At 38.7% G+C, this 16,565-nt stretch overlaps 1 protein-coding gene across 4 annotated transcripts in view; it reads right to left on the bottom strand.

Moving 5' to 3' along the window:
- Positions 1 to 16,320, bottom strand: part of VRK2 (VRK serine/threonine kinase 2) — a 119,045-nt gene extending 102,725 nt beyond the window's left edge. The window contains exons 1-2 of one of the 4 annotated variants that reach the window (XM_032352193.1): positions 16,163 to 16,320; positions 14,292 to 14,432 (exon numbers count right to left, since the gene is read on the bottom strand). In XM_032352193.1, coding sequence (XP_032208084.1) covers positions 14,292 to 14,427 — 136 coding nt within the window. In that variant the 5' untranslated portion in view covers positions 14,428 to 14,432; positions 16,163 to 16,320. Of the gene's footprint in view, positions 1 to 14,291; positions 14,433 to 15,602; positions 15,692 to 16,162 lie in introns of those variants that run through there. The other 3 variants (XM_032352190.1, XM_032352188.1, XM_032352189.1) reach the window with 3 other exon arrangements.
- Between the last annotated feature and the right edge of the window lie 245 nt (positions 16,321 to 16,565).

Genomic DNA, 16,565 nt, shown 5'->3' with positions numbered 1-16,565 from the left:
ATTTGACACACAGATCAAAGCAGAAATGCTCAGGTTGAAACATGGGTGGAGGGACCAGAGCCCTCACCCATCTCATCTGTAGACAGGGCTTCATTACAGATAACTGTGAAGACCCACTGGTAACTGACTTGTCATCTCCTGAGTTTGTTTAGAACACCATCAGTCATAACTACACTTGCAATAATTTCTTACTAAATGTCTGCTAGATTTTCTTTTCTCTCTTTTGTTTAAGCATAAACAGTGGAATTCTGGTCATATTAAATTCCATCATTACATTTTCACTTGGCTTTATTAAATCTGCCTTTTTTTTTTTTTTTTTTTTTTAGTTTATTTATTTGACAGAGAGAGATGAAGCAAGAGAGGGAATACAAGCAGAGGGAGTGGGAGAGGGAGAAGCAGGCTTCCTGCTGAGCAGGGAGCCGAGTGCAGGGCTCCATCCCAGGGCCCTGGGATCATAACCTGAGTCGAAGGCAGATGCTTAACAACTGAGCCACCCAGGAGCCCCAACTTCTGCCATTCTATAATGTCCCTGTTTAGCTCTTTTAGTGGTTTTACTATTGAATGTAAAACAAACAAAAAAACCTGCTTATTTTACTCTTTATTTACATGTGCATGAAAAACTTTGATCTTTTAAGGTATATTTCATTGTTTACTTCTCTTTTGGAGTGGGGTACCTGGGTGGCTTAGTTGGTTAAGCTCCTGACTTGATTTCAGCTCAGGTCATGATCTCATGGAGTCTCATGGTCGTGAAATCCAGCCTCACATCAGGCTCTACGCTTGGCATGGAATCTGCTGGAGAATCTCTCTCTCCCTCTCCCTCTCCCTCTACCCCTCCCGGTGCCCGCTTGCTCACTCACTCTCTCAAATAAATAAGTAAATTCTTTAAAAAAAAAAAAAAAGTACTTCTCTTTTGACAACTGATAATGTACTTCTGGCAATGATACTCTGTAAAGGATTTCAGACTATTTTTTATCTAATAAAGTAACTGGCAACTGTATTACAATCCAATGCTCCGTAACTCTACTTTGTGCTTCTTTGCCAGTTCCTTACTGGTAGTACTTCATATTTTACGGTAAATTTTTTTTTTCAATAGATTTACCTATTTCTCAAATACCCAACACTGATATACTCTAATTGAGATATTTTCATTATTACTAAGTAAATACATTTTGAGCTTGAAGGACTGAGATGCAATTTAACTTTGACTTTTAACTCCACAATTCCTAACCGTGGTTTATTAAGCTACTTTTGAAATGTGGATTACATTATAAAATTCTATGTTTTTAACGATTTTTAAACTGGTTGTACTTTGTATCATCAAATCTAATATTTTCATTCATTTACCTCTTATAAGTCTCTTTCAATTATATACTCTCAAGTATAGTTTACCTTCATGCTAACCTGTTATAAAATGATTTCAGATTTTCTCAGATTTCAAATGCTCCCTCTTATCTCTTAAGAGACATTTAATTTGGCCAGATAGTATACTGGAATGATAGCCATATTTCTCTTAGTTATTATGAAGTCTTTGTATTTTCAGCCTATGAATTAAGGGCTAACATAGTTCTTGTCTTCCTTTCCTAAAATCATATTGTAAAATTTCTATTTAGCTTAAAAACCTACTATGTAAGAACTATGTAAAAAACCACCCTCACTTTTTGAAACACTTTTTTTTTTTTTTAAGATTTTATTTATTTGTCAGAGAGTACGCCCGTGCACCAGCGCACAAGCAGGCAAAGGTGGAGAGAGAAGCAGGCTCCCCGCAGAACAAGGAGCCCAATGCGGGACTTGATCCCAGGACCCTGGAATCATAACCTGAGCCGAAGGCAGTGGCTTAAATGACTGAGCCTCCCAGGTGTCCCTCTGAAACATTTTCCAATATTCATGCTGAAATTAGGTTTCAAATAAGGGAAATCTTTTCTTTAATTATGGTCTCTATCTTGCAGGTCTTTACCTTTTCATGTGATACTTATCATCCAAAGATATATTACATAGATAATAGTGTTATTATTTTTTCTTCTTGAGGATCTCTTTAGGTCATTTTTGTCTAATACAGGTTTGCTTTGCTTGTTCATTAATAGTACAACTAATTTTTGCCCAGTTAAGTCAATTCTTTCTATAAAGCCTCTATCCATGTCTCAGTATCTTTCACAGCCTTTTAGGCTCTCACAGAATTCCAGGGTCAGAAAGAACTTAAATGTCCTTCTCCCAGTAAAAACCTCTATTTTTACAAATATTCCATAATGCATTCAATTTATGTTACACTAAATTTCTGAACAGTTATACTTGTTCAGAAGTTTTCTGCTGGAATAGAAATTCTGGTATTATAGAGTCTACATAATTTTTTTCTCCCCCTTTTCATCACATGGCAAAATTTGCTCATTAGATATACAACTTTCTTTTGCTTTTTTTCTTGAAATGTATCATGTAGGGATTTTTTAAATGGGTCTTACTACTTCTCCTTTACCGTCTTCCTAACACATTGTAAGATGAAAGGTTTACATAACTAATACTCATTCTCAACTGTTAATACATCTGACACTGGAGATCTATGCTAGCATTGGAACACGTGATCTTTTAATAGAAACAAGATCAAGTATGATAAATGGCTTTTCTTCACATTTTCAAAAAACTGAAATTAATAACCCCTATCACCATAAGTGCTCAAAAACAAATATTCTAATGTAGTATTATATTTTGTTTATTCTTTCCCTTGCTATGTATATACTCCAAAGAAAAGGGGATCCTAGCATAAAAACCAGCATTGCAATACTTTTTAAATACCTTTTTCCACCAAAAATACCTAAAGATAAGACACTGCATGAAATGTTCCGATTTTTTAATAAAGCCATTTATAGATTTGTAATAAATCACTATCATATAATAATATCTTGAAGGAATTAAATAATTTTCTAAAAACTATTATAAATTACATATTTTGGTATCTGAACAAATTCTATATGAAAACATATTCTTTATCAAGATTCCACTTATCTAAATATTATTTTTTTGTTTTCTTTTACTCTTAAAAGACATAGTTTTCTCAATACTATATCTTTATTATTCCAATGAAGAGACATGGTCATGAATAATTTGTTAAAATATCTATTTTTACATGGTGCTATTTAAAATTGTATCACAGGGATTTAAAGAGTCTTCTTTTGATTTTCCTGCTGCTTATTAGATTCAAAATAAATGCATAAAATTACTCATTTTTCAAAAAGCAAAAAATCCACCAAATCTTTCTAACTAATTTGTATGCACTACTGGTTGACTATCCTCACTTTTTTTTCCCAAAAAATATTGTTTGACCTAAGTGTAGGACATTTTTAATGTATTTTTCCAGTTCTTAGGATTAGATTTACTATAAATATCAGATGTTCTTCCACAGATTTTGTGAACTTAATATTAAAAACACATTGCTGACGCTCTACACCTCAAGTTGTCAATCTGAATGAAAATGACACCATTATCAGCATCACCACTAACAGATTTCTTAAATTAGCTGCCAATACTATCAATTAGATATTTCACGGTTATTTTAGAAATAAGTATGTCAAAAGCATGTCGTTTGCAACTATTTTCTCTGGCTAGCAATAAATTCAAAGTGTTCTTTGACAATCAGTAGAGCAAAGAGACCTGAGTTCAAATGCAGATGGAGACAATTATTAAAACTGTGGCATGCAAGTAAATTACTCAACCTCCCCCTAAGCTTCCCTATCTTCCTTATTAGTTTATTGGGAGAATTAAATTAAATAATGCATGTAAAGCATTTAACACAGAGCTTGGCACACACTACATGAGATATCTCAGTAGTAGTTGATGTTGACAATGATTGCCTAATAACGATTTCAAGAACTATCCATGGCAGTTATCGGATGCCACAGACACATTAGGACTCATCTGCTACTCTTTGCTGCAGATTTGCTCTTTCTTTCTTTCTTCTTTTCTATGTTCTCTGCCGAGTGAGGCTTTGGTAACATTACCTCTAAGAATGTCATTAGGTGGCACTCAGAACACCTACAATGGAAGCTATGCTCTCCATGAACCTCTTTCATACATGTTGTAGCTTCCAAATGCTCTTGCTTGAAATAAATTTGGGGAAAGCTGCTTTAACTCCACATTAAGCATAGATGAGAAAAATGGCCAGTGTCTCTGGGGAATAATTAACAAAAGACAGTTTGTTTCATCTTCATGATAAAATACAGCATCCCTATTAGAAGGCAAATTCATCATTCCCAAAAGTTAAATAGAATGACACTTTAAAAGTAATTCCAGCTGATTAAATTTAGGGTTCTGAAAAAAAATTTAATTCATGAATATACTCTGAATCTTTCATTTGATTTTAAAATGTATAAATGTTCATTTAACTTTGAGCCCTTGCCTCTCAGTGTTCTATTCTGAGCTAGTCAAACAAGTGGTAGCAGGCATGCTGGGCTCAATAATACTGCCTCTCATATTTAAATACTCTTTTTCACTTGGATTGCAAATTAAAGACAGTCTCCTGAACACTGACACATTTTCAATGATTGATTTTGCAAAACGTGTTGATTTTTCTTACACTGTTTTGCCTCTGTGTGTGTCAACTTTGGCCTTCTTTTCTTGCTCCTTTGCAGCATTGCTGTCTCTTTGAAGCCATTGTCTGCCTGATATGAAAAATGTACATTAAACCTCATGACTAATTACACAGACAGAAAATTCCTGATCTCAAATATAAAATGCCTACACCCAGAAACAGTAACAAAAGCTTCTGACTATGTACAAAACTCTTAATCAAACCTTTCATTCATTTGAATTAAAAGAAATTCCAATAATTTATTTTCTGTTAAAGTTGTGTTTACATTCTTTGAAAAGCAGATTTCTTATGCATGTTACATGCCTACAAATCAATCCATTTAACAACAAACAACATCCATCCATTTCCTCCATGAAAGTTTATACTTGCTGTTAGATCTGCTATTAGGAGCTTCTGGATGAATTCAATTAAGTGCTACTCAGAATTGTTTTGTTCTAGATACAAAACCGTCTTCAATACGAGGTCCATTTTTTAACTCCTGACACTATGCATTAGCAAAGTAGACTTCTTCTAATAAATCCTATAATCTATGGATTAAGCACCTGGCTCCTTATATTTTAAAAATATACTTATAAAGAAAACGAACAGATACTTCTCTCCCCGCCAAAATATACAAAATAATGTCTCCAGATCTAAAAGTCCAGGCCTTACACACATACTGCATATTATACTCTATACAATATACAAAATCTCATCTCCAATAACCAGTTTGTGGGCCAATTTTTCCCCCCAAAACAGACTTCTAGAGTTAATCTGACCAATCATCTTTGAAAAACTATTGGATGCAAGGCCTCACTTTGGCACTCAGAGAGAAGGCCTGAAGGAATTTACAATCTAGAATGGAGGGGTTGGCAAATACAAGAGTACATGAAGAGTACTATGAAACCTATGAAAAGAGTCCTATGAAACCACAAGTTAGGCACTGTGAAAGAACACATCAGGGAAACAAAGAGAGGAAGGTTGTGCTTGCCTCTTCCGCATGTTAGCATTTTCCTAAGGGCCACCAGCCACCATTTGTTTTCACAGACATCCCAGCACCAGACTCCCCAGCTCCCAGCCTACCAAACGTAGGTACCCCGCTCCGTTTAGCTGTGGCTTGCCTTTTTGTTAGACCAGCTCTCCTCTGCCTCTAGTTGTTGTTCTCCTTGTGCAGTTACCAGTGCAGTAAATGCAGCACATGCCATCACGCTCCTATTTTGGGAAGCCCTGCAGTAACTACCAGTGCACCGATTGGCTAGTCCAACCTTGGGTATAAAATTTTAGTTGCTTGCAAATGATGTTTCCGAACCGGGACATGTGAGGAGGAAGGGGGAAAGTAGCCATGCTCCTCCAGAAACGGCCACAATACCTAAGCGGAGTAAGTTGGAATAAGGTCTGCACATGAGCCAAAGCTTAGAATTTCATTGCCTTTGTTGGCTCGTGTCACTTCTTTAATTAATGTCACTTTCTCTGTTTTAATATCAGAGCAAGTGACAAGAGTGCTTCTGGATGAATTGTGTTTTCTGAGGACTGTATGGCACACTCTCCCGCAGTCTGACAGAGGGACGTGCCAGCTTTCCTTGGCAGTTACAACGCACCAGCTTTAGTTTTAGTAGTTTAATTTGTGGCAGTTATATGTTTTGAATACGTTGAAGTATTCACAACGGTCTCATGGAATCTGTTCCATAGATAAAGTTTACACAGTGGAAAAGAAAAAGCAATGGCGATAAGGCGATTAGGAAAAGCTTCTCTTGGCCACAGCTGGCCTTAGAGGCATTCCTGTAAATTTAAGAGCATTTAGGGGATAGGATTAAAGTGATCACAAGGAATGATGGCCCCCCACTTTTTTTTGCCCAGTTCTGTAGTTGGTGTGAGACGATCATAAGGAATATGATATTTAGAACTCAATTTTATGCAAAATCCATTATTCAAGAAGTGAAGTTTATATACATGATAGACATGCAATGAAATAAATGTTAGAATAGAAAACTTTGTTACTTATGCATTAAGTTGATTCTAACATTTTGGTAAACTAAGTTTTTATTGATATAAAATTCAGGAGAATTTCTGCATTGAGGATAAAGGACTAAACTTTTTCCTTGGGTTTGCTGAAGATCTCTTGGTTTCAGGCCCAAGTATTCCGAAGGTTTTTTGTTTGGACTTTTTCCTTCATCTCCTTTAGACACTTGCGTGAAGCTTCATCAACTCACGGTGAGAGCTGCCACCAAGGAGTTCTTCCAAACTTTGCCTGCCCTTTCTAAATTTAGGGTTCTTTACTGCAGCAGGTTGAAGATCTGGCTTTGATTGCACCTGGCTCTGCTGGAGAATAGAAATATTCATCTCCACTGAATGCATGCTGCTTAAGTGCTGGAGGCACTTGCAGGAGAGAAACTCTCATTGGAAACTTCATTACAATACTTTCGCTTCCCTACATGAAGTAGTCATTCTCATTCACCAAAGATAGAATTGTGGCTGACACAGCCACGGGAGCTCCTGTTTGACTTTCAAAATTAATCAACCTCTAAGCTGGAGTAGAAATGGCATGTCCTTTAACCTTAAGCACAAAAAGCTCTCAACAGACTGCAGTTTTTATATCCCTGGATGAGAGTTTGGGCCCCTAATACTTAAACTTGATGCACATACTGGGTTTCTGGCATGCTTTTGCCCATACCCATCTGCTAGCCTGGCACTGTGCCCATTCAGAAGGTGTGATGCCAGTTTCAATAGGGCATAGGTGCCAATCAAAGATGGGTTTGGAGGGGCAGCATGCAGAACGCAGCAAAAGTCAGCTCTTCTGCCAGAAGATCCTCCTGTTATCAGATAATGCCAATGAAGGGCCACATGCTTCATTGCTTGGGATCACATTGCATCTGTAGATGTTTCTGGCCTTCAATGGATGTCTTTCTACAGAAGCATTTTCCTCAAGGATTACTTGATTGGAGACATTAAAGCAAAGTCTAACGGACTGAAGTCCATCCTTTTCAAAGAAACAGAGGAAACCTTCGACAACTGTCTTGAAATAATTGCCGGGTTTTCTGTCTTTTCTCCTAAAACACTTCTTTGTGTAGAATATTGTAGAGTATATTCGGTCCATGCATGGGAGTTATAAGGGACAAACATTCTGAAGAAGGATTAACTGCAAAACCAAGAACCTAAGAAGTACTAAAATCCATAAACACTTCTGTATCGTTAAGTGTGAATGGTGGACAAATTTCCATCATCCCATAACTGTTCTCTAGTGGATTCTCATGCTTAGAACTTCAGAGTTTAATTTTCCTCTCCTGTATTTTATAAACATGGATATCCCTGTGTCTTAAAAGAAAGACTGTATCTACTATTTATTCCTCTTCTTCCATGTCGAAAGAAAAAAAAAAAAAACCAAAACACTTCAGAAGCAAAATCTATCCATATTTCATAAGGAAGCCAGAAGCTCTCAAAAGCTGAGGATTCTTTTATTGTGTGGCAATAGAGGTGAGCTCATTTCATGAAGAAGAAATTTCCCTATAGCAATAGGTTTCAAATTTTAAAACCTTGACCACTATAAACAGTTACAAGACAGTAACAGGTGCAGTAGAAGAAACATAATATATAAATCAATGAAGAATGCAGCAGTTTGTAAACCTTCCCTGAAGGCACAAGAGTTTGACAGTAAAAAGGCTGAAAATGAAGAACCATAATATATGATAAAAAGAAGATCAGACACTTATCAAAATGAAAAAGCAAAAGCTAAGCCTTAGAAGAACTTTCTCTTTTCATACAAAGAACCCAAACCTCTGTAAATATTTAGATTTCCTGACTGATTGGCACATAAACACTCCTCTTTCTCTAAAAATTCAAAATGGATAGCCTATGGACAGCAAATACAAAACTAAAATGTCTCCTACAGACTCTTATTTCTTGTATAAAGGTCTAACAAATATATTGACTTCGTAAAATCCCAGAGATTCTCTCCTCTTGTATCTCTCTCCACACCTTCCTCTGATAACTACTTTACCATATATATACTATGTTTCTACACCAAGTTTCCAGTGTTCCTGTTTATTTTCTCCTTCTTTTCACCCCCCACAGTATTGTTAGCAAAATTTTCTAGTTACAATCCTAGTGCCACATAACACTGCATTGCGTCAGAGAAGACTAACTGCTTATCCCAAAGCCTTCTCCATAAGACACTGCCAAAATAACACTTAATATAGCGACGTATAATAAAGCACTAAGCATTCCAGTAACTCCACTCTGTTGCATTATCACTGGGCTCTTCTTCTTCTTCTTTTTTTTTTTTTTTTTTTTTTTTTTAAGATTTTTATTTATTTGACAGAGAGAGACCACAAGTAGGCAGAGAGGCAAGCAGAGAGAGAGAGGGAGGAGGAAGCAGACTCCCTGGCCAGCAGAGAGCCCGATGTGAGACTTGATCCCAGGACCCTGAGATCATGACCTGAGCTGAAGGCAGAGGCTTAACCCACTGAGCCACCCAGGCAGCCCTCATTGGACTCTTCTGAACATCATTCTACGTATCTTCACAATGAATCCATTACCACAGACAAAAAAGTAAAGTAAGTAAAAACTACACATGCATAAATTATCTTTTCTATTTCTTCAAAAATAGAAGCCTGTTTTCTTACCAAAAAGTGAGTTAAATTTTGATAACTTCTAAAAATCCTACTCAGGCTACTCTGGTTCTTCACTCCCCTCAAAAACAAAAACAAAAAAAAACAAAAAAAAACACCAAACATACAACAACAAAAAAAGCTTTTCTTCTAGGTTTCTAAAGTAAAATAGAGCTAAGCTGAAAACATGACCCAAGAAATGTATGACTATCACCTAGATAATGTATATACATTTATCCATGGATAAGTGATTTGATCTTAAGGCCTCACCAGAGTTTAATTTTAGTTATAATAATGTGTACTCTTTATAAAAAATAATGCTATTGATTTATGGCAAAAAAAAACATATAGATTCTATCAGATGATATAATAATTGTCTGGGCTTTTCTTGAAACCAATAGTACCTCTGTAAAATTACAGGCTGGAATTAAGGGGTGACATCTGTAATTATGGAAGGGAATAAAGAAGGCTGGCTTGTGTAGGCTGAATATCCCAACCTCAGTCTCAATCTCTCAGGCAAATAACTACCGAACATCTACTCTGTGCCTGACATTCCAAAGATGCTAACTGGTCCTCGCTATGCACCATGTTAAAAAACTAAAACTTCCGCAGATAAATCATTTTTGTTTTTACTCATATAAGCCTTCAAAGGAATTCAGCTTAAGTTTATTACATATAACTTTGTTTTTCTGGATTTGTTTTGACTAATTTCTGAAACCCAGTATCTTCCCTATCTGAAGTACATGAGATACAACTTAAATGAGAACTTTTTACTATGTCACCATGGCTACTATTATAAATTTTAAGGGTAAAAATATTTAGGTCAGTAAGTAAAATGTCATAGTCTTCCAATGGCATTCTCGATGTTCTTAGTTTATGACTTCGGTAGCTAAATCTATCACAATCTGTGGCAGGATAAATGGAAAATCCGTCCAGTGGGTGTCCTTGTCACCTCCTAATCCCCTGTGGCACCAGACACTGAACCTGGGATTCAGGTAATCCATGAGGATAGAATTTTCTAAATAAAAAAATAAATTATATTTAAGGGCTTACTAAGCTCCAAGTTCTTTAAAAATATTACTTCATTTAATCCTCACAATTATTACTATCTCAAGTGATACAGAATAGAAACAAAGTCTTGTGACTAGGTGGAAGTCACTCAGTTTCTTCAGTCTTACGTCAGAATTCAATCCAGATTTGCCTAACATCAAAACCCATGTCCTCATTTATACAATTCTCCCTCTTTTTTTTGCTTGCTTCTGTGTCACACCTCGCAGCAAAGAAGAATTCAGACTCCGTTCCCTCTCCTTCCCTGGAAGTTTAGAAACTTTTTCACTTAATTGATACTAAAATGACAGCAATTTTTCCATTCCCTGAACCAGCTTCCTCCCCTGATTCTTTTCATATACAAAGAAAGAACCTTGGCTTTGTTCCTGTATTTAGACCTTTCTTTTCCCTCTTATAACTATTTCTATTAATGCTATAGGCACATTTGTCCAAGTCAAGAGCAAATAGCAAAATTCCCATCCCTTCCCCTTGACTCTCAGCTGATGACTCCTGATCTCAAAGCTAGAAGACAGCTGAACATGCACAATGAGTTAGATTAAGGTGGCGAGTTTCTTCCCAGCCTCAGGCAACAAACCCTGAGGAAGTGTCTACCTAAACAGTCTATCTACAAAGAACAAATGGAAAGGAGGTAGCTGCACACAAAGGTGTTGTTAAGGAAAAACTAAATTTCTTCACTTATGTACAGGAAATGATGAGAAACCTGGTAAAGTACAAAAATATGACACAATTTCATATGCATTTGCTTAGATGGCTTTGAAAATAATCAGTAAAAACTAAGTTCAATGAACTGATTGCTGATGGTATCTCATTAAAGAGCTGCTCCTATGATTCACAAGTGCCACTCTAGATGGCACGCTGACAATAATCTGGAACACGCAGTTTTATTATATATTCTGAAGTATGGAGCCTCTACCTCAAAATAGCTAAACATTTCTTCAAATCTTTCCCCAGTGCTGTGCACTTGCTCGCATTCCCAGGATCCAGGTTCTAACATTCAGGTAGTAGAGGGTCCAGTATAATATATGGAGTCTTAAAAATTGTTTTTAAAACAGAGGCACCTGGGTGGCACAGTCAAACATAGGACTCTGAGATTTGGCTCAGGTCATTATCTCTAGGTCATGAGATCTAGTCCAGTGTTGAGCTCCATGCTCAGCGTGGAGTCTGCTTAAGATTCTCTCTCTCTCTCTCTCTTCCCCTCTGGTTCATGCTCTCTCTCTCTCTCTCTCCCCTCTCTAAAATAAATAAATAAATTTTAAAATCAACATTGTTGTAAAACAAATATTATTTTGGTAGTAAGAAAAAATAAGTAAATGATACATGACATATACTTAGACTAAAAGCAGCAAAGACTTTTTTATATTTAAATAGGGACAAATAGATCACATGCCTGAGCACATTTCTTTTTTTTTCTTTTTTAAAGACTTTATTTATTTATTTGACAGAGAGCGATCACAAGTAGGCAGAGGCAGGCAGAGAGAGGAGGAAGCAGGCTCGCTGCACAGCAGAGAGCCTAACATGGGGCTCTATCCCAGGACCCTGGGATCATGATCTGAGCCCAAGGCAGAGGCTTAACCCACTGAGCCACCCAGGTGCCCCATGAGCACATTTCTTTTTCGCAACAGGAACCACACAACTAGTGAATGTACAAATATGTGTATAGGCCTATACTTAATTTTTAAAATACCACTTAAATTTAAATACATGTTAACATTTTATGTATTTCCATTTTTTAAAAAAGAAAAGGAATAAGAGCATTACAATCTATGCTTTTCTGTATTTCTTAGAAATCACTCAAATAATTCAATTAGAAATCTAAAAGTATAACTGATAAGCCTTGAGCTCCAAGGCTATATATAGCTCAGTGACAACAAAAATTTATTCAACTTCCTATCTCTACTTTGAGTCAAGACAGTATACCAGAGATCTTAGCTCTTTGCTATACAAGAGAACTCTCTAATTCAAAGTCTCAGTCCACACTTACTCTATGGGGAATCTACTCTCTGTGAACTCCACATATACTTTTATGGTCTTTACCTGTACCATCTAACATGGTAGCCACTAGCTCTATGGAGCCATTGAGCTCTTGAAATGTGACTGGGTAAATCCTGGATTTTAAAGACTGTAACTAAAATAATTTCTTTTTTTAAATATTGATAACATATTGGAATAATATTTTAGATATATTGGATTAAAAAATATAAATAATTGAAATAAGTTTCATCTTTTTTTTTCTTTTTTTTAATGTTTCTCTTAGAAAATTTTAAATTACATAAGTGGCTTGCATAACCTTTCTCCGGAACAGTGCTGCTTATGGCACTCTCAACCTACTACTCAGAATCACAGCAATTTTCGAGCAAGTTCAGACTCATTTGAGGAGGTAACTTTTCTCTAAGCCATACAATTTTGTGTGTGTTGGTCTCATCTTCCCAACTTGATTCGGGTCACGATCCTGGAGTCCCGGGAAAGTCCGACGTCGGGTTCCCTGCTCCTCAAGGAGTCGGCTTCTCCCTCTGACCCTCTCCCCTGTTCTGCTCTTTTGCTCTCTCTCTCTCTCTCTCAGGTAAATAAATAAAATCTTTTTTAGAAAATGACAATTATATCAAAAAAGGAGCTTTCTCCATCATGATCCAAGAAACATGTTGGTGAACTGTGGTGAAATACGCCATTCTAAACTATGCCTCTTCCGCATAAGGATTATTTGGGGCTCAGGGTGCAAGGAGGAAGAAGTACAGGGAATGGCTATCTCTGAACTCCCTTTATTTACGTGAAGACAGATCCTCCAAAAAAGATTCAATTGTTCTAAGTTCCCTCCAGGGAAGTGTCATCAACCAGATAAAACTTCCCTCCAGGGAAGTTTCATCAACCAGATAAAACTACTTATCACAAAAGATTAGAAATTAACAACACTCCCAGACAAGCTTTGTCACAAACTATCACATCCCCCACCTATTCTCTTAAAGGCCCATTCATCTTTCCTAAAGATCATCTACCGTCCTTTAAGTGACCTCCATCCCCTGACCCTTTCCCCTTTTAAGACAGTATAGAAGTTCTCATATCTCACTGCTTTTGGGGGTATTCACTTTTTTGTGTGTGATATCCCCATGCATATAACATCAAAAATTAGAAATTTTGTGTAGCTTTTTTCCTGCTGTCAGTTAATTTTATAAATCCAGCTCTCGAACGTAGGAAGAGTAGAGGAAAAGTCTTTCCTTCCCTACTGTCTGAAATGTTTAATGAGGGAGGAATCCAAGATTCCCCCAGTGGAGGTCTTTTACCAGCTTCTTAAACTCCTATAAGAACAGATGTAATGAGTCAATCCATTTAGGAGAATTTATCCTTGAGGGTAATTTTTTTTAATCACTAATATTTATCTTATTTTATTCATTAAATCCAGTCATGTAATGGAGTGTTCTGATCATTAAACTACAGTTGTAAGGTAGCCCTGAACGATCCTTTTAAATTCAGTGTAATTTAAACCTTTTTAAATGTAGTGTAAAAATATATTCAACTAGAATTCCTTACCTATACCAAAGAACACAAAAAATAATTTTTTGTTTTTGTGTCTATTTTCTCATTTATGAAGGATAGCAAATAACTAGTACCATCTAGATGCACAGGAGAGAAGTTCTTTCCTTCCATACAACGGATGCCTTGAGGTATTAAGACTCAATTCTCTAGTGAAGCCTAGTTAAGAAATGACCACAACCCTCTATTACTTAAATATTAATGATAAAGATTCACAGAGTGTCTGGATTTATAAAGTGTGGTTTCTGAGCTATAAAAAGCAATGTTTCCAGGAAAAGACACACTCAAAAACAACACTAGTATTTGTCTGGTGGACTTTGTTTAACTAGGTTCTGGAAGGACTTCCAGAAGCCATGCACAGCAAGAAGTGGGGTCAATCATGGCTTAAACCAGACATTCTGGTAAACTTTAATGATCCTCATTTACTTAATAAAATACATTTATGAATTCTATTATAATTCAAAGTTTCAATTGTCAAAACACTAAATGATCACAGTTGTAGTCACGTATACAAGAATATCTGGTAACTTATATTTTACCTAAATATATCAATCCAAATCCTCCAGAGCCAATCATTTTGCCCAGCATCCATTGTTTTCCTTCCATATCATCCAGAACCTTGCCTTCTGGAAGTGGAACAGGAAGTCGATATTTCTCATTTCTTCTTGGTGGCATCACTTCTGTTGGCAGAAAGGCTAAGATAAGTAATTAAAAATAAAAACAACAAAAAGTCCAACTAAAAAACATTTCTCAAAATGTCTTCCACAGGGCACTTTCCCAGGTTCCTACAAACTAGGGTTATGAGTTCAGCTGGACTTGAAAAAGCCCACATACTATATTCAAATCGGAATCTCACATACGTTACAACGCTGAAATCCAAGAAAGATTGATATTAAAAAACAAACAAATCTTGTGAACTTCAGTTAACATGTCCAAAATTCATTTAGGGGAGTCTATAATACACACTAACAGTGCAGAATACATCCTAAGAGATGAGTTTACAATTCCCAATGACAAAGAGAAAATAAATTTCATATACATGCAAATACTCCTTTCGTTGAGAATGTTAAGCATCAAAGATGAGGTCTTTGGTCACTAGGAGAGAATACAGTTTTGGATTAGGAAAACATGGGACAACGGCAACAGTATCACCAAGCCAGCGAGCCACATCACAGACAAAGAGCAGGTACTCAGGAAATATTTGTTAAGTAAGCCCAGAATTTTCATGGATATATAACTTCTCAGAGCACAAGGCCACGGGGCAGTTTCAGGGTTAGCACACTAGTCTCTGTTTCTTTAGATCCTGTCTTTCTCTTTCTCTATACCGTTTCTTCCCCACCCTCACCAAACTGAAAATTGCCCCGCTTTAGAGATTAATCAATTACATGTGTACAACGTTTGTGGATTTCACAATGAAAGACTTTTAATTGGAAGAGAGAATTTCATAGGGAAACACACACACACACGCAGCATATCTTCCTGAAACTGATCTACAAGTGAAGGTAATTACAATCCTCCAAGTATTTAAAAAAAAAAAAAAATTCAACTGGTGAGTGCTTTGAAAGTTAATGTAAAGTTCTCGCTGTATAATCTTTTCCATTTTCTGAATGATAAAGTTTCTGTTCCTTTTAATAAGGCTTCCCTCTTTCACTGACTTTAATCCAATGTCCTGCTTTCTTTTACTTAGCATCAGTGTCTCAGAGCAAACGAGCAAAGGAACACAGCAGAAACCTGTAACCACAGTCTCCTGCCCTCCTAACACAGCCACAAGGGAAGCAGGGAATTTACTCGGTGAACTACGCCTCAAGTAGTTTTCTGGTGGTTCCCCTTGGCCAATACTTTATACGTACTGGTGTCCAAAACGCATCTGCGGACTTAAAACCCAAAGTCTTCAAAGAACAACTCTGCAGCAGGGCATAAACACAGTTTCGGAGGGAAGTCGTGGCATCAGAACTTGAGAGCTGAAACTGCACATCCTGGGCGGGGTTCCCAGGAGCAAGCGGCGGCCCCCTCCCAAGGCCGGCCCCAGCAGGGAGCCCCTCTGCTTGGGGGTTCCTCCCAGGGCTACGATGCTAATCGCTCCACACGAGTTGCCCGGGACAAACCGGTGTCCAGAGGCCTGAACACGTGCCAGGCCCGGGCTCGGGCGGGTCGTGGCACGGGCCGGGGGCACAGTGCGGCCCACCACCCGCCTGCCCCCGACACTCCTCTCGGCGGCTCCGGCCCGAACCGCCGCGAAGCCCGCCGGCGGCGTCTGCACCACCTTCCCGCCCCCGGCTCTCCCTGCACCGGCGGAACGCGGAACCCGACCCCCTCCCGCGCCTAAAACCTCCCGCCGGCGCTCGGGGCGAACGCGGGTTGGAGGGGGCGCCGCTTCTCGCTCCGAGTTAGGAAAAAGTGCGCGACCAACCGCGTAGCCGGGCCTGCCTCGGCGGGGAGGCTCCGGCGCTCACTCCGACGGCAGCTCCTCCCGCGGCGCGGCGGGGCAGGCGGAGAGCGGGCCGCAGAAGGGCCGCTCGGCCCGACGCCCAGGACCGGCCCCGGGCTTCCCCCGCCCCCAGGCCGCGCCAGGCGTCTCCCGCGGGCTTTGGGGGCCGGGCGGGGCCAAGGGCCTCCAATCCCGCGGGGAGGCGGGCCGCGCCCGAGCCGGCCCTCGGAAGGGCCCCGGCGGACGTCCCCGCACCCGCGCCGCCTGCGCGCGGCGAGCCCGGCGCCGTCAGGCTCCGGCCGGAGACGCAGGCCTAAGGCCGGCGAAGCTTCCGCGGGACCGCCCGGCGGCCTGGCCCGCGCGCCCGAGACGCCCAGGGGAAGAG

This window comes from Mustela erminea, chromosome 7 (assembly GCF_009829155.1).
Source record: "Mustela erminea isolate mMusErm1 chromosome 7, mMusErm1.Pri, whole genome shotgun sequence".
NCBI lineage: Eukaryota > Metazoa > Chordata > Mammalia > Carnivora > Mustelidae > Mustela > Mustela erminea.
This window is presented reverse-complemented; position numbering and strand designations above follow the sequence as displayed.